Source organism: Corythoichthys intestinalis, chromosome 15 (genome assembly GCF_030265065.1).
Source record: "Corythoichthys intestinalis isolate RoL2023-P3 chromosome 15, ASM3026506v1, whole genome shotgun sequence".
Taxonomy (NCBI): domain Eukaryota; kingdom Metazoa; phylum Chordata; class Actinopteri; order Syngnathiformes; family Syngnathidae; genus Corythoichthys; species Corythoichthys intestinalis.
In genome coordinates, this window is record NC_080409.1 from 20,680,259 (window position 1) to 20,704,605 (window position 24,347).

The following is a 24,347-nucleotide window of genomic DNA, read 5'->3' on the forward strand; positions in this document are numbered from 1 at the left end:
ATTGAGCTCAAACGGGTGGTGGATGGGTGGTTGGTCATGGTGGACGTTTTTTAAGGTAGACTGACAACTCTGCGTGTCCTAATTATTGCTGATTCTCAGGGAAACAAATACTTATGAACCCCAGCAAATTACACATAAATTATTTTAAAAATCTTACAATGTGATTTCTGAATTTCTTTTTAGATTACCATTCTCTATTTGAGTGGAAATGCATCTATGATTGAAATTTCAGACCTCTATTTTCTAAGTGGGTGAACTTGCAAAATCACAATGCGTCTGCTCCTCACTGTATAATTTATTAAATTATTGATTATTTTAATCAATTTTAAGATACACAGGAGGGAAGACGAATGCATCGCCAACCTTCAATCACGAATATACAGTATTGTTGAATTAGTGCTCTACCACTCTGATAATATGAATCAGAGCCCACTTTATAAGACATCTTTCAAATTGAATCTTCCAGAACACACTATGCTTATTAAAATTCCAGTCAAAGGATTTTCATGAGTTCCACTTGCAGCGGATGAGCAGAAGGCAATTGTCTAAAAAGGAGGTTGGACTCCTTAAATGGGAGGTGGGGATGAAGAGGGCAGAGGGCACAATCTTACATGAGTTTCCTCTTTCAGTGATGCCCAATAAAGTTGTGAAAGGAAAAGAAAATGAATGGCAAGGATGGGGTCACTGGGAGAGACCCAATTGTGGCCAAGAAGGGAGGAAATCTAATCAGTTTGGAGATGCTAATTTTATGGAAGACCAATTAAGGAGAGCTTTTATGACACATTTCTGGAGAAAGCAAAACACCACAGTCCTCCCCCTGTGGGTTGAGGATCTATTGTCAAAGCTGCCCCCCAACTACACACACTGATCCTCAACCTTAGCAGCATTGAGCCCAGCCTCTAATGGGATGGCACCTCCTTTTTGCCTGTCCTCGCCCACATTGGGGAAATGAGGCTGTGTCTGTTTGTTGTTCTGGAAGGTTGTGTGCCCCGTTTATCACTGTCACAGCACAGATACACATAGAAAGAGGAGGGCTGAGAGGGGCTTCACTGTCCAATCTGTCCTGTTTCGGGCTTTATGACCAAAGACCTCACGTGGCGAGTACCCCACCCTCGACCCATACATCTCCATCCCTGCCTTTCGGCCACGACGGCCTTTGTATCGGCTCACTCCGGCTGCCAAGATTTGCGTCTGCACCACTAATAGGGAACAGTGTAGTGCTCCTGACTAGACAATGAAAGGAGAGCCAAGACGGCCAATGTTTAACTCGCGAGCGGCCTACTCATGCCCCTGCTCGGCCCCATCGCCCCCTGTGCTTTTGTGGGCACAGGGTTAATCTTTTAAAGGCCAGGGCTGGGGCACATCCCCTCCTACCTACTGCGCGCCTGAAATATACTACCACAAAGTCACTAGAGTTGTACTTTTATGGGACCTTTTGTTTGTGTGCTTTGTACGATCAAAGCACTTCATTACTCTACGAACCCTAAATCCCTTTGGAAATTGAACCATCATTAACAATAACTTAACTACTGTGCTGGCAGAGAAAAGTGTAAAGGTTAAAATGGACTTATATTTGTGCTGTTATACTAAATTACCAGGGTGAATGTGGGCTGGAATGGTTTGTTACATTGTGCTGGTAAAAGACTCTGGATTGCAGTGATTCGGTAAGGTGCTCCGTCACCGAAATTATGGCAGCAAGGTGAAAACCCCATGTTAAATAACCTGAAAGGCTGCCACACACGCATCTTTGAGAAAAAAAACAATCTACTAACATCAGATTTACCTACTATACCACAAGAGTATCACTATTACAAGTCATTGACTCCCCACTGATGTGCTTTATATTGTGTTTTATCTTGTGTTGTGTAAATGTATATGGCGGAAAACACTGAAGTTACTTGAAGTTCCGCTCTGAGACCCCCAATTTGGCCAAATTTCAAAATTGACTGATATACATGTGTTGTACATCATTGGAAAGCTTAAAATCTCAAATTTCTGGGGGAAGAAAAAATTGAACATGAGGGCATTTAAAAAAAAAAAAAAAAATTAAACAGCAAAACCCTATCTGGAGTTGAGAGCACGCAAGAGCAGAATTACAGACGCCATGACTTTAACGAGATATTATCGCGTACTTGTTTCGATCCAAAAATTCCATGTAGCATGTATCACTGAGTGTCAAGACACAGCTGTGAATGGCCACAGCTGGATTTTTGGGGGATTTTATGGGTGAAACATGGTAATATGACAAGGGTTGCGATGCAGAAATCGCATTGCCTGGCACGGCCAGACTGTTCTCCCTGTATTTTTCAAACACTGAGAGATCAGTCTGGGACTAAGCCCATTAACGGCCTCTCGAGCAAGTACAAAATCAATCGTCAAATCAGATTCGTTTATTTGCGTGACGTGTTCTTAACGAGCAACGTCACTCTTCCACATCAGAAGTCGTCTCCACAACAACACAGATGGCGAACAGGAGAGCCGAAAATATGCTCCAATCCACGGTAAAATCAGTTTTAAATGACTAAAAACACATCGACACAAGTCATTGACAACAGTCTGTCTCGCGCTAGCCATGTTGAATAAACTCCGCTCTCCTCGTATGTTTGCTTCTGCGTGCAAGTCCCTAGTCGCGTTTCTAACGTCACAGCCGCCCGTCGCTGATTGGTCCACTCCGCTGTCTGTTTGCTGTGGGTTGCTCCACCCTGGAAATTTTATCCGCTTAATGGTGGCCAGACTCAAAAGCTGGAACAGCGGTGAGTCTGGAGTACCAGGCTAGAAATTGCAGACATCAAGGAGTGGTCGAGAGTGTCTTTTTCATATAATTAAACTAGGGCTGTCAAAATTATCGCGTTAACAGGCTGTAATTAATTTTTAAAATTAATCACATTAAAATATTTGACGCAATTAACGCACATGCCCCAGACAGATTAAACAAACAGAACAGTGTCATTTCCACATGTTACTTGTGTTTTTTGTCTCCCTCTGCTGGCGCTTTGGTGCGACTGATTTTATGGGTTTAAGCACCATAATGTAATGTAATTATTGACATCAACAATGGCGAGCTACTAGTTTATTTTTTGATTGAAAATTTTACAAATTTTATCAAAACGAAAACATTAAGAGGGGTTTTAATATAAAATTTCTGTAAGTTGTACTAACATTTATCTTTTAAGAACTACAAGTCTTTCTATCCATGGATCGCTTTAACAGAATGTTAATGTTAATGCCATCTTGTTGATTTATTGTTATAACAAACAAATACAGTACTTATGTACAGTATGTTGAATGCATATATCCGTTTTGTCTTATCTTTCCATTCCAACAATAATTTATAGAAAAATATGGCATATTTCATAAATGGTTTGAATTGTGATTAATTACGATTAATTAATTTTTAAGCTGTGATTAACTTTATTAAAATTTTTAATCGTTTGACAGCCCTAATTTAAACTTCTAAATGTTTTTTTTTTCTTTCTGTGTTTGGATTGATTATTATTATCTAATATATAGGGGAAAATGCGACAGTAATGAAAAAAATAGAATTAAGCGAATATTATGAGGTAGATATCCGTGACTTTTTGCAGACGCCAATTGTTTCACTGTGACGTAATTTGTTTAAAAGTTTTAAGTTAAGTTTTAGGTCGTTTTTTATACATATATATATATATATATATATATATATATATGTACTGTACATATTTTTTAATCCATTCTATGTGTAAGTGTGTGTGCACTCTATGGGGCAGCTTTGAATCTCATGATACTTTGTGTAATGACAATAAAGACATTCTATTCTATTCTATTCTATTCTATTCTATTCTATTCTATTCTATTCTATTCTATTCTATTTAGGGGAGTAACGGTACACAAAAATCTCCGTTCGGTACGTACTTCGGTTTTGAGGTCACGGTTCGGTTCATTTTCGCTACAGTAAGAAAACAAAATGCAAAATATAAATGTGCTAGTTGTTTATTACACACCTTTGTGCTTTCACCAATAGGAACATTAGCCTATACAAAGCTAGAATTCTGCTCAAAAAGTAACGGGTATTTAAAGATAATCCAACAACAGTTTGGCTTTCAGACCCCGCGTATTGGTCAGCTTTCTTTCTGAAAGAAAGAAGAAAAAAGAAGTCCTGTGCTAAACAGAAAAGCAATCCCAATGACAAAGATTTTAACATGTATTTTACAGATGAAATGCCTCAATGAATCATTTCTTTTCTTATGAACGGTTTTCAAAAGCTTTTTTGGTGGATTTTCTCAAGTTAAAGCGCCACACAGAAATGAATAAATTTAATTGTGCAAGCAGGAGCTGTGTATTATTCTTATTATTTAATTACAGATGTTTTAGCTCATTTCAATTTATTTTATTTAAATGGGCTATTATTTATTTTATTATGTGTTTATATTTTACAAATGTGATGTAGTATTCATTTATATTGTGTATTTTAAGTTGTATAACTTTAGTTCCGATGTGAATATTAGTTCCTACTTGTTTTGTTGCGGTAGGAGGGTTTTGTATTGAACACGGGGCCGTGTTTGTTATTATTATAGCAGAGAAGACAGCAGTAGATCAACAAAGACAAGTCAACTGTGCCCCGATCTACCACTCAAGAGATCTGATGGACTCAAAAAGTGGGTTACGATTGCATATTGGTTTGAAAATAGACCGGATCCACCGTATTTTTACACGAGTGACTTCCGGTCTGCCCGATCCTAGCTACCGGTAGTAGCATTGACGCAGAAGAGGTCGCGTCTGGCGTCAAATAATAAACTCTGCCGTTCTTTTCGCGTGCGTCGTGTTGACCCGCTTCTGGGACGCGTCTAACACGCGGCCGCACTGTGACTGGTGTGCATTGGCTGATTGACTTTAACGCCCGCGTTTCACTGCGTTCTCGCAGTGGCCACATTGTCGCGCCGTTGACGTTTCTGGGTTATACTGTCCTACCGTGTTGGTCCTCATTATACTGAAGAAGACGGAGTAAATATAATCTACACATAGAAACTGTAACCCGATCGACTCACAGCCTCGAAAAGTAAGGATTACATTACGTCAGAAACTCGTTCGGTACGCCTCCGTTCCGAACCGAGCACCACGTACCGAAACGGTTCAATACAAATATATGTACCGTTACACTCTTAATTCTATTCTATTCTATTCTATTCTATTCTATTCTATTCTATTCTATTCTATTCTATTCTATTCTATTCTATTCTATTCTATTCTATTCTATTCTATTCACAACATGTTAAATAAACTGCTTCTAAATGGTACCAATATTTATTATTCATGTAAAGACCAAATGTGAAGTAAGGTTGGCCAACCATGTTTTTTAATAATATCAATGGCTAAACAATTATAAGCATATTTTCGTTATTTTTTTAACGCAACCCTTCCAGATTCTCTGTTTAACCCATAGCAACCCCCTTGACAACGAAAATGCTTTTCTTTGACAATCTTTGGAAATCTTCGGAAATGACGTCACACCGAGAACTGCGAGGGAAGTCCGCCATACACGCAGTATTGTTGCATTGCTTCTCGGTAAGATGCCACGGCGGTGTGTGTGGCGATGTATTGTTCTCAATCTAAAGAAAAGTTGTATGAGTGGCTGAAGGATAGCAGGGCACATAAATGGACATCTTTTGTTCGCACTAACCGAACGAATTTCATGCCATCATCCAGTCGTGTTCTATGCTACAAAGACTTCGAAGATGCCTGCTTCCTCAACCGGTCTGCTTATGATCAAGGATTTGCAAAAAAGTAAGTGTGATTTTTGGATAGATGACCGATGACTTTGACAAAGCAGAGCTACCAACTGTTGTGGAACAGTGCTTAATTTGTAAATCATAATGTGCCGGAATGCAAAGTACATATGACAGCGCAGGGATGACGGCACGTGGACTGGTCCCGGAACATATTGTAATAGCCCGAATAGGGAAATAGAAAGGAGAGGAGTGAATGATGGCTTCCTTCACTTTATTGTGGCAACAGTTAAATAACAAATAACAAAAATAACAGCGGACTGCTGCAACATGCGACCGCCAACTTCGCTCTCACGCCGCACTGTTCTCCTCACTTCCCACTACGTCACCACTCTGCTGTCCGATGGCCCCTTCATGGTCCCGCACCCAGTTACGGACATTACATTATGCAGAAAATGGTGCTGAAAACAAAACGCAAATGCCCACTTGCCATGCTGTGGGACTTTCCTTTTTTTTCTTTCTTGTCTATGTGGTTTTCTGACTCGTTTTGAACCGTCTTCCTTCTTTTTGCAAAAAGACAGTAAATGCAACAGTCTTTTTGGCATGTTGCAATACCGTTTGATCCTGGCTGCTTGCTCCCAAGATGCCGCAAATTTCAAGTTTTTTTTTTTTTTTTTAAATGTCAGGAGTGTGATTTGTTGGTCCAGCTTCTCAGTGCACCAACAAATCTCCAACTCTTTCATATGACGTTAATTTTCATAAACTACCTGCAATTCTTGGGATTTGTTGTGTAAATGAATTTATGCATATCATTATTTTGTTTTATACTGTAATGTCCTAACTGCGTGTAATATTCTGATATAATGTTTTTCGAGGCACCCTGAAGTGCACGCAACGTTACTCTTGTTTTGGTCACGTGACGCAGGAGTGTGATAGAGAGGCACAGGCTTTATCTATCGCTCCGCATAGCCTGCCGAGAGCCCCAAGCTGTGTTCGTACTGTTAGCTCCATGTGTTATGTTTTTCGAGGCACCCTGAAGTGCACGCAACGTTACTCTTGTTTTGGTCACGTGACGCAGGAGTGTGATAGAGAGGCACAGGCTTTATCTATCGGACCTAGTGAATGACCTACAGAGAGCTGGGACCACAGTAACAAAGGCTACTATCAGTAACACAATGCGCCGCCACGGACTCAAATCCTGCACTGCCAGTTGGTCCCCCTGCTGAAGCCAGTACACCTCCAGGCCCGTCTGCGGTTCACTAGAGAGCATTTGGATGATCCATAAGAGGATTGGGAGAATGTGTTATGGTCAGATGAAACCAAAATAGAACTTTTTGGTAGAAACATAGGTTCTCGTGTATGGAGGAGAAAGAATACTGAATTGCATCCGAAGAACACCATACCCACTGTGAAGCATGGGGGTGGAAACATCATGCTTTGGGGCTGTTTTTCTGCAAAGGGACCAGGACGACTGATCTGTGTAAAGGAAAGAATGAATGGGGCCATGTATCGAGAGATTTTGAGTGAAAATCTCCTTCCATCAGCAAGGGCATTGAAGATGAGACGTGGCTGGGTCTTTCAGTATGACAATGATCCCAAACACACAGCCAGGGGAACAAAGCAGTGGATTCGTAAGAAGCATTTCTAGGTACTCGAGTGTCCTAGCTAGTCTCCAGATTTCAACCCCATAGAAAACCAGTGGAGGGAGTTGAAAGTCCGTGTTGCACAATGACAGCCCCAAAACATCACTGCTCTAGAGGAGATCTGCATGGAGGAATGGGCCAAAATACCAGCAATAGTGTGTGAAAAGCTTGTGAAGAGTTACAGAAAACGTTTAGCCTCCGTTATTGACAAACAAAGGGAATATAGCAAAGTATTGAGATGAACTTTTGGTATGGACCAAATACTTATTTTCCACCATGATTTGCAAACCCATGCTGACGATTACAGGTCTCTCTAATATTTTCAATTGGTAGAACTTGCACAATTAGTGGTTGACTAAATACTTATTTGCCCCACTGTATGTTCTAAGGTAGTTAAAATTGAGGTTTTGCATTAAGATGTGAGGGAATGAGAGAAAATAATATCAGGTTAAGGTTACAGATGTGTTTGTGAACTGTTATTTTGCACATCATTGAAAAAGTATCATTCATTCATTCATTCATTCATTTTCCATGCATCTTTTCCCCGCGAGGGTCGCGGAGGTGCTGGAGCCAATCCCAATTGAATGAAAATCAACTCCTAATGCATGTGTAAAACCTGTTGTGTTTTATAGTGTGTCATAGGTGTAACTGTGCCAAAAGCCGTTTTCTTTGCATTTTGGTGGTTTTAGAAGCATAAAAAAATTAGAAACTAAATTCTGGTTGCTTTATGTCAGCATTCCGGCAAGAACTTCTGGCCAACTTCACTCCTGTAAATTACTGAATGTACAAAGGAAAGGTAGTTTTATTTGATACTATTCAAAAAAGTTCCAAAGGTTGTTAAGCGGTTAGCATTTTGATTGTCTTGCATTGTGCTTTACTGATTCCTTTACATCTATGCTGAATTTCTGTTTGCGCTCTCTTCGATCTGCACCCACTTGTATGTACTCAGGAGAGATGCTGTTGATTTGTTCTTTCATGTCTTCTTCTCTGTATCAAGTATTTACAGGCCCCCGTAAACATGTATTGATATTTAAAGTGCCTGTGACACGAAAAAGCATGTTTATTTCATAATACACGTGGTATTTTATGCCTCTGAATGATATGGGCCGCTTGGATGTGTGTGGAAGCGATCGCTATTTTTATTTAGTTTTTTTAATCCCGCGCCATGAAAATGAGTGACTTCCGGCTTCGGTCTTGCATCGAGGAGGAGGGCGCTGTGACGTGTACGGTAGAAGACGTCCTCTTCACGCTACAGTGTACTGTTGTGTATGAGGACGAAAGATTCAGCTGATTTTGCGGATTAATACATTTATTTTTCGCATCACGCCAGCCAAACGGCTGCAGAAAAAATCATTCTGTATGAGGGAGAGGCGTATGCGCCTTTTTGGAGTTTCAAAAGGTTCCCATTCACCGTGGATATTTACTGTGGAACCATTGGACTTACGAGGAAGTGAGTAAACATCTTGTTTTGTATTATGTCAAATACGAATACAGCGATTACAAAGTAAACACTACAAACTTTCTTTAAATGAAGGACTACTTACGTTTGATCATTGATAGGCATGTAAAAAGCTCTCCTAGTGCTCATTAGCAGCAGCACATTAGCTGCACAAGAACTCCAGCCACCCTCCTCCGGGGAACGAACTGTAAATTGCTCTCCGCCGGTGTTGTGCGGGGCGGCTATTTTTCGGCACAACACCAGGTCGTCATGTCAAATAATCCAGGATAGTTATGTGTGATTTTCCGCTTCGAAGACTTTGAAACATCACTCGGTTCGGGTTAGCATGTCGGCTAGCTGTCACGCCTTCTGGTTTGTTTACATTCTCCGAAGCCGGGGAAGGGAAATGACATATGTCCGATTACGTGTCATAAAATATCGTTCGGGAGGTGCGACAGTAAAGGTGAAGTCGACAGTTTTGACCATTATGGAATTTTGCCATGTCGTCCTGAATAAATGCATTTTTATTATTTCATATTCCATTCAGCACAAGACTGTTATTTGTCATGACCATGCCATTTATTTAGCAATTGGGGAAAATACTTGGATAAAAAGAATATCCTGTAAAAATATTGAAGTAAAGAGACAGAAACAATGACATTTTGCCGCTCTCTTCATCTCGTTTTCCTCGATGTGAATAGTTCCCCCTCGACGGGCTGACTGGTCCTTCTCAAGCCATTTATATAGCTATTGGGGAAAATACTTGGATAAAAACAATATCCTGTAAAAATATCGAAGTAAAGTGACAGAAACAATGACATTTTGCCGCTCTCTTCGTCGCGTTTTCCTCGTTGTGAATAGTTCCCCCTCGACGGGCTGACTGGTCCTTCTCAAGCCATTTATATAGCTATTGGGGAAAATACTTGGATAAAAAGAATATCCTGCAAAAATATTAAAGTAAAGAGACAGAAACAATGACATTTTGCCGCTCTCTTCATCGCGTTTTCCTCGTTCTGAATAATTCCCCCTCAATGGGCTGAATAGTAAAACCGATGAGCCCAGTCTACCGCTGACGTCATCCACCTGTTGGGGACGCTAAAGCCCTATAATGGTAGGCGTGGCTAACCGGCAGATTAAAAAACTAATTTCTCGTCATCTGTGCTTTGCTAAATTGTTGTATATAGTCGAATCGTCTCAAAATATGATTCTAATTCACATAATAATGCCATTTAAGACTTTTTTTTCTCGTGTCATATGCTCTTTAATGCTGCACTCAGCAGGACAAAGTCTGTTGTGTAGTGCTTGGAGGCCTGCATCTTTCCAAGACAGAAAAAAGTGAGACAAAGAATATTAATGACAAAGGTAAATGGCCCAGAAAGGCCACACAGATGATTTTTTTTTTTTTTTTTCCGGATGTAGCATCTGTGGAACGGACTGTGAGCTTTGACGCCACCTGACCTGTGAAGATAACAGCTTAGTGCATCAGTTACACTGTACACTCGCCAGTTACAACATTAAATTCTCCTACAGAATCTAATGAAATTTAAAAGAGCACCCCGAGCCAAGCTCTCCTATTTTAATGCATACATTGCACTACCCTCCCCTCACACCCCCATCACGGTGCTGGGTGATGGCTGCCAGTCGGGAACCTGGCAGCCACAGTAATAGGGTGGTAGGTGGGTCCCACACTTTCTCTATATGGCGTGGCTCCCGGGGTGTGGCCTCCCCTCTGCCTCGGCTGCCGGCCACGGGAGTGGGTTGGGGGGTCGGGTCTCCGATCTTGCATCCCCCCGTGGCAGTTCCTGGGCGTTCTCCTGCCTCCGCCTTCCCCTCTCTTCTCTGGCTGGGCATCCGCCCTGCGCTCCGTCGCAGGTCGCTGGCTGGGCGCCGGTGTATCAGCAGGGTGTCGCCTGCACCGGCGGGGGACCCTGCCTTGCCTGGGGCTTGGTGGGCTGCTGGGGGTCCCGTGGCGTGCCGTGCCGGTTGGGGGGCTGTGGCTCGTGGCCCGGGTGGGCGGGCGGGGGTGGGTGTAGGCGTGGGGTTGGTGATGCGTCCCCTCCTGCCATCCCTGAAGGCCAGTTGATGGGCGCGCGTGTGGCCCGGGGGACCACCCTGGGTCCCGGGGGGGGGACGGTGGCTCCTTTGCTGGGCGGCAGGAGGAGGGGTAGGCTGCGCATGGCCCCCCCACCCACCCCAAATTCTAATTTCCTGACTGTCTCAGGAAATTAGAATATTGTGTATTCTAATTTCCTGAGACAGTCCTGTATATATACACAGGACTGTCTCAAAAAATTAGAATATTGTGTATTCTAATTTCCTGAGACAGTCCAGTTTTAGTAACTAGTTTAGATGTTCAATGTATTTCTTGTTGTTGTTTGTGTATGTGTTTCTTTTCTTTCTTCTCTTGTATTTCTTTTCTTCTGTCCCCCCATGGTCCCTTCCTGTTCGCTGCTTTGTCATAATAGAAAGTTATTTTGAATGATCACAATGGGAGTATGTCAGACTCTCCATGTGAAACATTAAAACTGTTCAGAATCCGGGCACTTAGACTTCCATTCTCTGTGTCAAACAGCTGAACAGGACAGGTTTAAAATAAATAAATAAATAAATAAAATAAAATAAAATAAAAGAGCACCCCGACTCACACACACACTCCGAAGTCTGTACATACAGTGGGGAAAATAAGTATTTAGTCAACCACTAATTGTGCAAGTTCCCCCACTTGAAAATATTAGAGAAGCCTGTAATTGTCAACATGGTTAAACCTCAACCACAAGAGACAGAATGTGGAAAAAACGCCCAGAAAACCACATTGTTTGATTTTTAAATAATTTATTTGCAAATCATGGTGGAAAATAAGTATTTATATACCAAAAGTTCATCTCAATACTTTGTTATGTACCCTTTGTTGGCAATAACGGAGGCCAAACGTTTTCTGTAACTCTTCACAAGCTCTTCACACACTGTTGCTCGTATTTTGGCCCATTCCTCCATGCAGATCTCCTCTAGAGCAGTGATGTTTTGGGGCTGTCGTTGGGCACCACAGACTTTCAACTCCCTCCACAGGTTTTCTATGGGGTTGAGATCTGGAGACTGGCTAGTACACTCCAGGACCTTGAAATGCTTCTTACGAAGCCACTCCTTTGTTGCCCTGGCTGTGTGTTTGGGATCTTTGTCATGCTGACCCAGCCACGTTCATCTTCAGTGCCCTTGCTGATGGAAGGAGATTTTCACTTAAAATCTCTTGATACATGGCCCTATTCATGCTTTTCTTTAGGCAAGGCCAGGCAAGGCACATTTATTTATATAGCACAATTCAACACAAGGCAATTCAAAGTGCTTTACATCACATGAAGACCATAAAAATCACATTTAAATCAACACAATGTAAAAACCAAGACAAAAGATCGCATTTAATCACAGAATAAAAATAAATAAATAAAAATAAAACAAAAAAAACAAACAAAAAAAAAAAGAAAAAAAAAAAAAAAGAAAAAAAATACACATGTAAATACTTTACACAGATCAGTCGTCCTGGTCCCTTTGCAGAAAAACAGCCCCAATACATGATGTTATCCCCCCCCAGGCTTCACAGTGGGTATTGTGCAATTCAGTATTCTTTTTCCTCCAAACAAGAGAACCCGTGTCTCAGAACCAAAATTTTCTATTTTGGTTTCATCTGACCATAACACATTCTCCCAGTCCTCTTTTGGATCATCCAAATGCTCTCTAGCGAACCGCAGACAGGCCTGGATGTGTACTTTCTTCAGCAGGGGGACACGTCTGGCAGTGCAGGATTTGAGTCCCTGGCGGCGCATTGTGTTTCTGATAGTAGCCTTTGTTGATGTTGTCCCAGCTCTCTGTAGGTCATTCACAGATCATTCACTAGGTCCTTCTGTGTGGTTCTGGGATTTTTGCTCCCCGTTCTTGTTATCATTTTGACGCCACGGGGTGAGGAGGGAGTTGAAAGTCTGTGTTGCCCAACGACAGCCCCAAAACATCACTGTTGTAGAGGAGATCTGCATGGAGGAATGGGCCAAAATACCAGCAACAGTGTGTGAAAATCTTGTGAAGAGTTGCAGAAAACGTTTGGCCTCCGTTATTGCCAACAAAGGGTAAATAACAAAGTATTGAGATGAACTTTTGGTATAGACCAAATACTTATTTTCCACCATGATTTGCAAATAAATTCTTTAAAAATCAAGCAATGTGATTTTCTGGGCGTTTTTTCCACATTCTGTCTCTCGTGGTTGAGGTTTAACCATGTTGACAATTACAGGCCTCTCTAATATTGTCAAGTGGGAGAACTTGCACAATTAGTGGTTGACTAAGTACTTATTTGCCCCACTGTATGTTTAAAGTGCTTGTGACACGAAAAAGCATGTTTATTTCATAATACACGCGGTATTTTATGCTCCTGAATGATATGGACCGCTTGGATGTGTGTGGAAGCGATCGCTATATTTATTTAGTTTTTTGAATCCCGCGCCATGAAAATGAGTGACTTCCGGCTTCGGTCTCGCATTGAGGAGGAGGGCGCTGTGACGTGTACGGTAGAAGACGTCCTCTTCACGCTACAGTGTACTGTTGTGTATGAGGACGAAGGATTCAGCTGATTTTGCGGATTAATACTTTTATTTTTTGCATCACGCCAGCCAAACGGCTGCAGAAAAATCATTCTGTATGAGGGAGAGGCGTATGCGCCTTTTTGGAGTTTCAAAAGGTTCCCATTCACCGTGGATATTTACTGTGGGACCATTGGACTTACAAGGAAGTGAGTAAACATCTTGTTTTGTATTATGTCAAATACGAATACAGTGATTACAAAGTAAACACTATAAAATTCCTTTAAATAAAGGACTACTTACGTTTGATCATTGATAGGCATGTAAAAAGCTATCCTCACGCTCATTAGCAGTTAGCACGTTAGCTACACAACAATTCCAGCCACCCTCCTCCAGGGAACGAACTGTAAATTGCTCTCCGCCGGGCGGTTTGCCGATCCGCAAAGAAACTCGACAACCGGGTCGTCATGTCAAATAATCCAGGCTAGTTATGTGTGATTTTCCACTTCGAAGACTTTGAAACATCCCTCGGTTCGGGTTAGCATGTCGGCTAGCTGTCACTCCTTCTGGTCTGTTTACATTCTCCGAAGCCGGGGAAGGGAAATGGCATATGTCCGATTTAGGTGTCATAAAATATCGTTCGGCAGGTGTGACAGTAAAGGTAAAGTCGACTGTTTTGACCATTATGGAGTAATTTTGCCATGTCGTCTTGAATAAATGGATTTTTATGATTTTATATTCCATTTAGCACAAGTTATTTGTCATGACCATGCCATTTATTTAGCAATTGGGGAAAGTACTTGGGTAAAAAGAATATCCTGTAAAAATATTGAAGTAAAGAGACAGAAACAATGACATTTTGCCGCTCTCTTCGTCGCGTTTTCCTCATTGTGAATAGTTCCCCCTCGACGGGCTGACTGGTCCTTCTCAAGCCATTTATATAGCTATTGGGGAAAAATACTTGGATAAAAAGAATATCCTGTAAAAATATTGAAGTAAAGAGACAGAAACAATGACATTTTGCTGCTCTCTTCGTCGCGTTTTCCTCATTGTGAATAGTTCCCCCTCGACGGGCTGACTGGTCCTTCTCAAGCCATTTATATAGCTATTGGGGAAAATACTTGGATAAAAAGAATATCCTGTAAAAATATTGGGAGTAGAGAGACTGAAAAAATGACATTTTGCAGCTCTCTTCGTCTCGTTTTCCTCGTTCTGAACAATTCCCCCTCAATGGGCTGAATAGTAAAACCGATGAGCCTAGTCTACCGCTGACGTCATCCACCTGTTGGGGACGCTAAAGCCCTATAATTGTAGGCGTGGCTAACCGGCAGATTAAAAGACTAATTTCTCGTCATCTGCGCTTTGCTAAATTGTTGTATATGGTCGAATCGTCTCAAAATATGATTCTAATTCACATAATAATGCCATTTAAGACTTTTTTTCTGGTGTCGTATGCTCTTTAAGGCAACACACCTTAATACAATGCACATTTTAAAAATGTTCTTAGTACCAAGGCATGTGCCAATTGAGCTAATTTGCAGTCATTTCTTAGAGTAAAATTGAAAAGATAAAAGAAATCAATTGTATGTCACTAACTAGCCCAACTTCTTTCTCAAGGGGAATACTCAAATAAACCAGACACGCTTCATTCAGTGGGTTTGTGCAGGCCCTATTGAAACTAAACGTGGGCACACTCACACACACAGACCATTGATCAGCTCGTCAATCATGAGCCAACGAGGATGGCCACTGGCCACCAACACTCAGGTTATTGTGTGTGTTGACCCCGGGGTCAGCAATAAGTAGCTGAGGACTAAAAGACACACAAAAGGACAGCATCATGTACTTTCCACATACAGTTGCATTGTCGCCGATACCCTTCTGAACAGACACATGGCAGGCCTATCCACAGATGGGACAGAGACAAGGAGGGGAGGGTGTGTGTGTGTGTGTGTTACCATGGTGAAGGAGCACAAGCGGAGGTAATAGACTGAAACAATGGTGCTGATGGAAGCCACAGTCGTGCTTGGGCTTCAGGGACCAAGATTATTGGGTGAACATGTCCACGCTTCTATCATCCCAGATAACAAAGCGACAAGGGGGGCATGGAGGAGACACAGGCGAGAAAGGGTGAGGGTTGGGAGGAGCAAAAAGTGCCAGAAGTTTGCAGACTGCCGACACAATGCCGTCCTCATGCTTCAGTGAGTGGCCAACTGTTCAAAAGTGTGACATGCACGCTGCCAAAGAAACAGTGTCTGCATGTGGGTCTGATATTTTTATGTTTTGGTATTATTCAAGATTAGAAACATGCTAATAATTAACGAATTTATCTTTGCAATTAACTCATTCATTCATTCATCCATCCATCCATCTATCTTTTGAAACTGCTTATCCGAGGTTCGCAGGGTGCAATTAACTCTTACTCTTAAATTTGATGGTTATATTATGTAGCATTGTTGGCATTTTTAAATAATCACTCCATTCAAAACCGAAATTAATAAACATTATTTTTACTTTGTGCGCCAACTTTTTTCTCGGAGATGCAACAAAATAAGACATGTTAAAATCAAACAAAAAAACAAAAAAAAGCTTTTCACATCCTGACCTGTAGAATAACCAGGAGCATGGCATTTTTTTTGGCTTATGTAACTGATCAGGAGCAAAGTTTTTGATTTATTTAGGGATGGTGTTGAGGTGAAACCGTTTGTTGTTATTTAGAGGTGTGTGTCATTTTAAATAAACAATGACAATTGACAATCACCAAATGGCCCGGATTAAATAAATAAATTTAAAAAAATAATAATAAAGGAGTTTGAATGTTTGGCTTCATAAAACACATATGATGACAAACACAGGTTTAAAATGCTATTTTTGTGTACGTTTCGACACCCAGAACATAATGAGCAATAAGTAATATGCGTCTGTGTACAAATAGTTAATAATATATTCATTTCAAATAATATAATTCTAAGCACTTGAGAGAGCACAACATATTTCATCCTTACTTTACTGGATAGTGAGCCATAGGAAATTCAAGGATTTAATAAACGTTAAATTTTAACATTTGGAAGAGGATACAAAAACTAACTACAAACATTTGAAAATGCTAAACAGTAGTATTTGGAGAATAAAATTATTCTGTTGCTGGAACAAACCATGGCAGAAATGATTTTTGCACAGCTGTCGTGAAAAATTGCTCAGGATGTTCAGGGAAAAAAAGCAACAACTTAATCTTAGTGAAGGCTTCTCAAAAAAGTGGTTTACCTTTTTCAAGATGCAGAATTAGGGGGAAAAAAAGGAAAATTGTAGTTGCAAAAAGCAACTATCGTGATTATCACACTATAAGGAGCACCTGACTATAAGCCACCACCCACCAAATTTGCCACGAAAACGGCATTTGTTCATCGATAAGGCGCACTGGACTATAAGCTGCAGCTGTCCTACTGTATTATGAGATATTTACACCAAAAGATATCAACCGGTAACACTTTATTTGACAGTGGCATCATAAGACTGTCATAGGAGCAAATGAATTACCATGAAGCTTTGAACCAATTGGCAGCAAAACTTCGAACCAATTGGTTGCAAAGCTTCATTGCTTCAAAAAGCTTCAATTTGGCCATAAGTATTCTCTTGGGGGAGACAGTGAACCTCTGCTGCCACCTACTGTCAAAACTGCTGTCGTCCAACATGCCTACTAGCACGTATTGCAGCGCTACAGATGTAAATAACAAATCAAAATTCGTGTTTTGTGCTAATTATTTCTTCAGTTACTGTTCTAGTTGTTTCATTCATGGTTAATTATGGAATTCGGTAACACTTTATTTAAAAGTGGCACCATAAGACTGTCATAAGAACATGATAATTATGACATGACACTGCCATGAGCATTAATGAATGTTTATGACAGATGTCATTTCGTGTCATCCGGCAAATTATCTCCCTTTTGAATAGATGTAAAAGATTTGAGCTGGACAGAAATTGAGTTAGTGACATAATTTGCTGGATGACACATAATGACATCTGTCATAAGCATTCATTAATGTCTCATGGCAGTCTTATGACGCTGCTGTGAAATAAAGTGTTGCCTAGTAATCCAAATAAATCAACAAATAAGCCACACTGGACTATAAATCGCAGGATTCAAAATTAGGGAAAAAAGTAGCGGTTTATCGTCCAAAATTATGGTACAATAAAATACATATTTTATTCATTTAATATCTCTTTGTGAATTAAGGCTCAATTTTTTTTTTTAGAGCTCATAAAATTGTGCAGGTGTACCAAATGTGGCCGATACATTCTTAATTATTGCATACGGGGACAGCTTTTCAGACCTTTGATAGACTAACACATGTGTTTTGATTGTCACAAGAAGAAACCGTCATTTGGATAACCACAAACTGAAGGCCAACATCTGGATCTGGGCCCTTTTCCTCCCGATGAGGGGGTGCAGAGCAACCGGTTCTGCACTTTCTACCCCTTTCACTAACTAGCTCGCCCTCGGGCCAACATTTCCACCCTCTGTCTTCCCCCAGGGTAATTGTGGGGTAATTTATGAAGTTTTATCAGCATGGTCTGGCCAGTGTATGGGATAGCCTGCTGATTGAGCCCATTCAACTCGAGAAGAGAAGGCACGGACTCCTTTTATCCTGCTCATAATCGACACTTCTTCATGGACTTGTGTCCTTCTCCTGGTTCCCCTTGCCCTGCGGCGCTGCTCGGCATGTAATCCTCCCTGACTGCTTAAAGATGAAGGGGAAAGTTATTGGGCTCTTAAGTGACTCATAAACATCCTAGAAGATTTTCATAGCACCTTTGTGCCTTTTTGTCATTGCTGAAATAATGCAATTGTTGCAGGCAATGTAAATGAATAAATCACAGAGCGGTTTGTTCCAGCAGAGAGAGATAACAAAGGACAGCACTCCCTGTTCGTTGAAACACTTGTTATTCCGTTTGGACACGTTGTGAAACAATTTTATATCGCTTCCTCCAGACTTCGATACTTCAGACAACATGGGAGATGTTGAGATTATGGATTAATCCAATCAAATCCTGCCCATGGTGCCTTTTTCTCCATCTCAATGCCTTGATATTCAAGTGATACTGATTTAAAAAAAAAAAAAAAAAAAAAAGTGCTGAACAAAAGCAGCTGGGTGCACCAAGGGGAGTGTTCTCAACCACATGCCCAGATTAAAGCCCATGTGTGCATGTACAGAAGATGTAGCCACTGATCCAGTTCAACAATAGCCAGCAAAGAGTGAAGGAAGCCTTTTGGTCCACACCATAGGTTTGCCTTTCGGCTTAGTACTTTATTGAGCTATGATAGGCCCTAATCTAGCATGATCCTCTGTTGCTACAAGCAGATGCCAGCGATAATGCCCTAATTTTCTGGTCACCTGAACACTTTCATTGGTGTGCACCCCATGCGTTAAAAGAAAGAGGGTCTCTAAACCTTAAGAACGTCTGTCACAGAGCCCTCAAATTTACTGTTGGGTCCTGAAAGGCGCCGCGTAGAGAAGAAAGTCAAACAGCCAAATGGAGGGTTAAAAACTGAAGGATTATCTAGAAACATGGAGGGTGGCTATGCATTCATTTGTAAAATGTAAAGCTCAGAGACCCTTGTGTCTCTCTGTGTGGCCCATTGCTTCTGCAAACACATGAATAAGAATAAGAAAGAGAAGGAGAAAGAGATTCATTTGGCGTTTTCATACATCTATAGTCTGAGAGAGAGTTTGATTAAGTTTTCTCTATTCTGTTTGAGCTTTAACAACGATCTATGTACATGTGGATAGCAACTGTTCATTTACCAAAACAGTCGCTCTGTTTTGCAGTTTTTCTCAAAGTAACTTTTTTTTTTAAAAAAAATCAAACCTCATTCACACATAGACTTAAAATAAATTCATCAAAGTTTAAAAACTCATTGAGTTGGCAGTGCCACAGAAGCAGCCATTAAACGGTCTGAAAAGGCAGTAGAAGAATGAAATCAGGACCATTGTGTCCGACATAGTTAATTAGGATCTGACCCAATTAGTGAGGGGAAATCCAGGCGCCATGTTGGCGCGGAGCCTAACGATGGGAAAATCCATATGCTCCAAATAAACGGCCCATGTTGTCGCCCAAGGTTCTCCAATTATAATATCACTACATGTTGGCAAGGGCAAAGCAGCCTGTGGGGCCCCTGATGGAGCGCTAGTGGGGGGTCCTCGGGGCCCCCTTGATTCCTATTCTGTGTTTGAGAAACACACACAGTATAGTATATCTTACACTGCATCAGTAGGAACGATGTACTCTGCAAGTCAACGAAGAAGCCCCCATACAAACATAGCTATAGAGTGAAGATTTGTGGTCTGTTCTATTTTGCAACAATCATGATCCAGCAACATGACGTCCACGGATGGAGTGGAATGTATTGTGTCGGGTGAATAAAAACGAGATTTCCACTGTTTCATGAGTGAGAAAACGCTAATCCAGTTCTAATTAAATTGTTACAGCATACAACAAATAATCCACAATTATTACTAGAAATTTATTTATCACATACAACATTTACATTAAAGTTTTCAAACTTTCGGCTTTAGGTTATGTACATAACAGGAAAGCATGAAATTAAATTATTATTACTTTGTAATGATATATTGAATTAAATTCATAAATAATTTTGTTTAATATTACTGGACACTTTACAGGGAAAATGACACAGGTAATCCTTGAGGACGAACAGTGAAATCCAGTCATGAACATACAACTGCCAAAGAAAGAAAACGTTTTATAGAGAATGATATTGGATGTACCCTGTATAGCTTGAAATGAAAAATAAGGAAATAACTCAGTCAAATAATAATAATAAAAAAAAAAAATAATAATAATAATAATAATAATGAGCAAAATAATCCATCATAAATACACATTTTTGGTTTCGCTGTCATTTAACAAAGAATTCAGTTCGATAGCAAAGATTTGCAAAAAACAACATAGTGTGGATGTGAGAGTGTAAGTGGCTTTATGGTTGAATTAAGGGAAGACAATGCATAGCCCACTCTTTAGTGTCTTTTTAACTACCTCCTCCCCACTTGCATGCCCCCCTTCTAGTGATAGGGTTGCGATTTCGCAGACTGTTTGGAGGGCCAAGTCAAATTTATCTGACCTCTTTTGTCTTGGCTTCTGGTTGAATTGTATCTAGTCTGCCATTAACACTGCTCTTTACATGTTCAAGCACCTCATATGGTGCTTCATGCCTCTCCTAGTGTCGCATGGTTACCGTATGTAAATAAGGCCTTCCAGGCATCGTAAATTTGGTGCAATGGTTTAGCGCATTAAGAAGGTTGTCTGCTTCATTGTATGTCAACACTATCACTTTTACTTCACTTTCACTGTGTCACAAACCTGAAATGTGTTAAAAAAAAAAAAAAAAAAAAAAAAAAAAAAAAGAATGAAGGGTATTATGCATGTTCTCAATTATTAATCTCTGTAATATACTGGACTGTCTCAGAAAATTAGAATACACAATATTCTAATTTTCTGAGACAGTCCTGTACATTAATCCACCATTTAAAGCAGGGGTGTTCAAACTTTTTGCAAAGGGGACCAGATTTGGCGTGGTAAAAATGTGGGGGGCCGACCTTGGCTGACGTCCTTTACATAGAACAATATACAGGACTGTCTCAGAAAATTAGAATATCGTGTATTCTAATTTTCTGAGACAGTCCAGTACATCACATTTCATAACATACGTAGACCTCTGTCAGAACTGAAATTCACACTTCATTATGAAGTAGTATAACTATATAATTTAACCGAGATAATGATTAGGAAATCATTCATCCATTCAACTTCCAAGCCATTTATCCTCACAAGGATCGCAGAAGTGCTGGAACCTATCCCAGCTACCTATGGGCAGCATTCACGCACACATTAATACCTATGGACAATTTGGAGTTTTCACTCATGCTACCATTCATCTTTTTGGGATGTGGGAGGTTGTATAATTTTTTTAACAGGTTAGATTAAGTAATTAACTCATTGGCTGCCATTGACGGCCCTAGACGTCCAGTCCATTTGAAGTTGGAGGGTCTGCAGCGAATGAGTAAATGTTCATTCGGTGGCTCCATCCCAGTTCAAATGGATTATACACCTACTAGTGATAAACTAATGATAAATGAAGTATGAAAAGTCTCACATCATTCTTGTTCAATCTTTGTCAGTGGCATTAAAAAGAGTTCAAGTAAAATAACACTTATCATGTTACACTTCTACCAGGCTAAAATGCTACCTTTTCACATAAACAATTATTGAAATCACCAACAAGTTCATCAAGCCACTTCGCAGATAAATGAATAACAAAAATGATGTTTCAATGTCATTATAATGAAAGCAAAGGATGGCAGTATATATCTATTCAAATATAAATGTAAAAAACAATGAAAAATTAAAGTTATTCATTCATTTGTCTTTTTAATTGTATTTTCATCTTTGGATTTAGTTCTGAATTTTCAAGCTTTTCAATATGTGTCCTATGAAGAAGACAGGAGTAATTAAAAAAAAAAAAAAAAAAAAAAAAAAGTACTTTAACAATCATAAATTCAATATGTGATGTCTTGAAAGAATTTTTTAACATGTTAGTTAACTAACTTTATGCATCTTAACACTTCGCTTTTTGGTTAATTTGTTGTGGGTCATCTGGGATGTTGGGGGGAGATGGTTGGTAGGTGGGGTGGATTGGGGCTAAATGTGGGTGTGGGAAGGTTCAATGGGGATTGTACAACAGCATGTGTGCGCGCTTTTGTGTGTGCGTGTGTGTATATGTGTGTTGGGGGGGGGGCGAACATGTGTGTCCTCTGCAATTGGCTGTGGCTCTAAGTGTCTCATTATGCGACTTATTGTTCCTTTGTTGAGGTGGTGGTATAAATAGGCCCTAGTGGACTCAAAGGATGACAGTTCAGACATACTGGTCATAAGATTGAGAAAAAAAGGAAGTTGAGACTCTGGCTGCATTAGAAGGAACACACAAATCCAGAAAAGCTGGGTAGCATTTGAAAACATCCCAGTTGTTGTTTTTTTTTAACTTTTTGTGCTACTCTTCCTTCAACCAAGATGGATTCTGATGCTGGTTCCACCTGCAGCCGCTCCTCATCCCCAGACCTGGTTGTGGATGACTCAGCTGGGAACTTCTTCTCAAACAAGATGTTTCAGACATATTGCCAAGAAAACCGATCAAACAGAGAGGCTGACCAGAGTGGGGGCGGTAAGGCCAAAACTAGATCTCAACTCAGCAAGGAAGAGGTGCAAGATCTGAGACTGAAAGTAAACAGTCGGGAGAGGAAGAGGATGCATGATTTAAATCAGGCCATGGATGGCTTAAGAGAGGTCATGCCCTATGCTCATGGCCCGTCCGTCCGCAAGTTGTCAAAAATCTCCACTTTGCTACTTGCACGAAACTACATTCTCATGCTTTCCAGCTCTTTGGAAGAGATGAAAAAGCTAGTGGGTGATGTGTATGGAGCCAATGCTGCAGTCCAGAGTCGCACTGGCCACCCAACGATCACCCCTGCTGCATCACCTGCACACCTCCCCCTGCACCCTCTGGCCCAGTCCCTACATTCTCTGGTCGGCACCACGCAGCATCATTCATCTACTCCAGCTACAACAGCAGTTCCAGCTGCACACTCGCCTCCGTCGACCAGCTTTCTTGGGTTCCACGCTCCGGTCCAGGGCCTTCTGAAGGACCCACTTCACCTGACCAGCTCATACAGGCATTTTCCTGGCATGCCCTGTCCCTGCTCACTCTGCCAAACTTTACCCACACCAACTTCTTCATTGCACAGCTTGGCAATGAACAAATAACTGTGAAACTGACAGTACTACTGTTAGTATGAGGATGAGCGATCAATTAAGACGATGTCCAAACTTTAGACCACATGACTGTTGCCACATTTTGTACATATTGTACATACAATTTCTGCCACGCAAACTGCTGCTATTTTTTTTTTTTTTTGCTAGTCTCTTCTGTATTGCTTTAAGAGAACTATTCTAAATGCACAAGAGACTTTATTATAGTAGCAAATACTGTAATTTATCTGATGAAGAAAAATGAAAACATTGTCAAAAATTGATTGTGTATTTTCAAATGAATTTCTATTTTCCTAAATTAAATTTGTTATGAACTTAATTCTTGTGTACTGAGATTTTTTTTTTTTATTTCCTAAAAACAGATTTACCACCTACCAAATAATTTTTACAAGACAAGATTATTTCTTGAAAAGTTAAGTTGTACATGCACAACAAAATGGCTTATGTCACAAAATCAAAAGAAAGGGCATTATGAAACAAGGGGGCAGTGATTTGATTAAAAATAAAATAAAATTAAAAAAAACAAAAAAAAAACAACAACAACATTTGGAGTATCCTTGGTTGCTAACCAGTTTGGGACCGACCTCTTTAGAGAGCAGAGGAGGGACAGAAGGGCGACACAATACGACAGCACAGAAGCTGAATGTGATGTTCTTGAGCCAGGGCACAATCAATCTTTACCTCAACAGGGTGTAGGAGATGAAAGGACGACACAGGCGCCAGGAAGGCGCCTCACTTTTGTGTGACACAGGCGAGGGACGTAGCTATGTCCTTAAGCTCTCGGAGTACTATTTATCAATGTCTCATAATGACTTATTTATCAGCACACAAAGGGCAACATCCACCATGGGGCAAAAATATGGCCAGTTTGTGAAAAAAAAAGGTTTTTTTTTCTAAATTAATTATGATTTTAAATAATATTATATTTTTACAAACTGTAAACATAAAATTTATTTAGCAAACAGATTTGGGTAATAATGCTTACACTTGATAAAAATGATTAATCAGCTAAAGTGCAAATATACTGATTACCATGAACATGATTTAGGCAAACAACACAACAATGACTTGCCTTCACTTAGCAACAAATCAAGCGTGTAAAATACATGCTTATCCTCCCACGGCTGACAGATGAGCTGCAGATCAGGGGAGA

General features: G+C 40.4%; 1 protein-coding gene across 1 annotated transcript; it reads left to right on the plus strand.

Moving 5' to 3' along the window:
* The first annotated feature begins 22,438 nt into the window (after positions 1–22,438).
* Positions 22,439–23,431, plus strand: olig4 (oligodendrocyte transcription factor 4). Its single transcript, XM_057860176.1, has one exon. The coding sequence runs from the start codon at positions 22,439–22,441 to the stop codon at positions 23,186–23,188; it is 750 nt and encodes a 249-aa protein (XP_057716159.1). The 3' UTR covers positions 23,189–23,431.
* The last annotated feature ends 916 nt before the right edge of the window (positions 23,432–24,347 follow it).

Excerpts from the sequence above, each read along its gene's own strand:
- olig4 (XM_057860176.1), top strand. The coding sequence starts at position 22,439 with ATGGATTCTGATGCTGGTTCCACCTGCAGCCGCTCCTCATCCCCAGAC.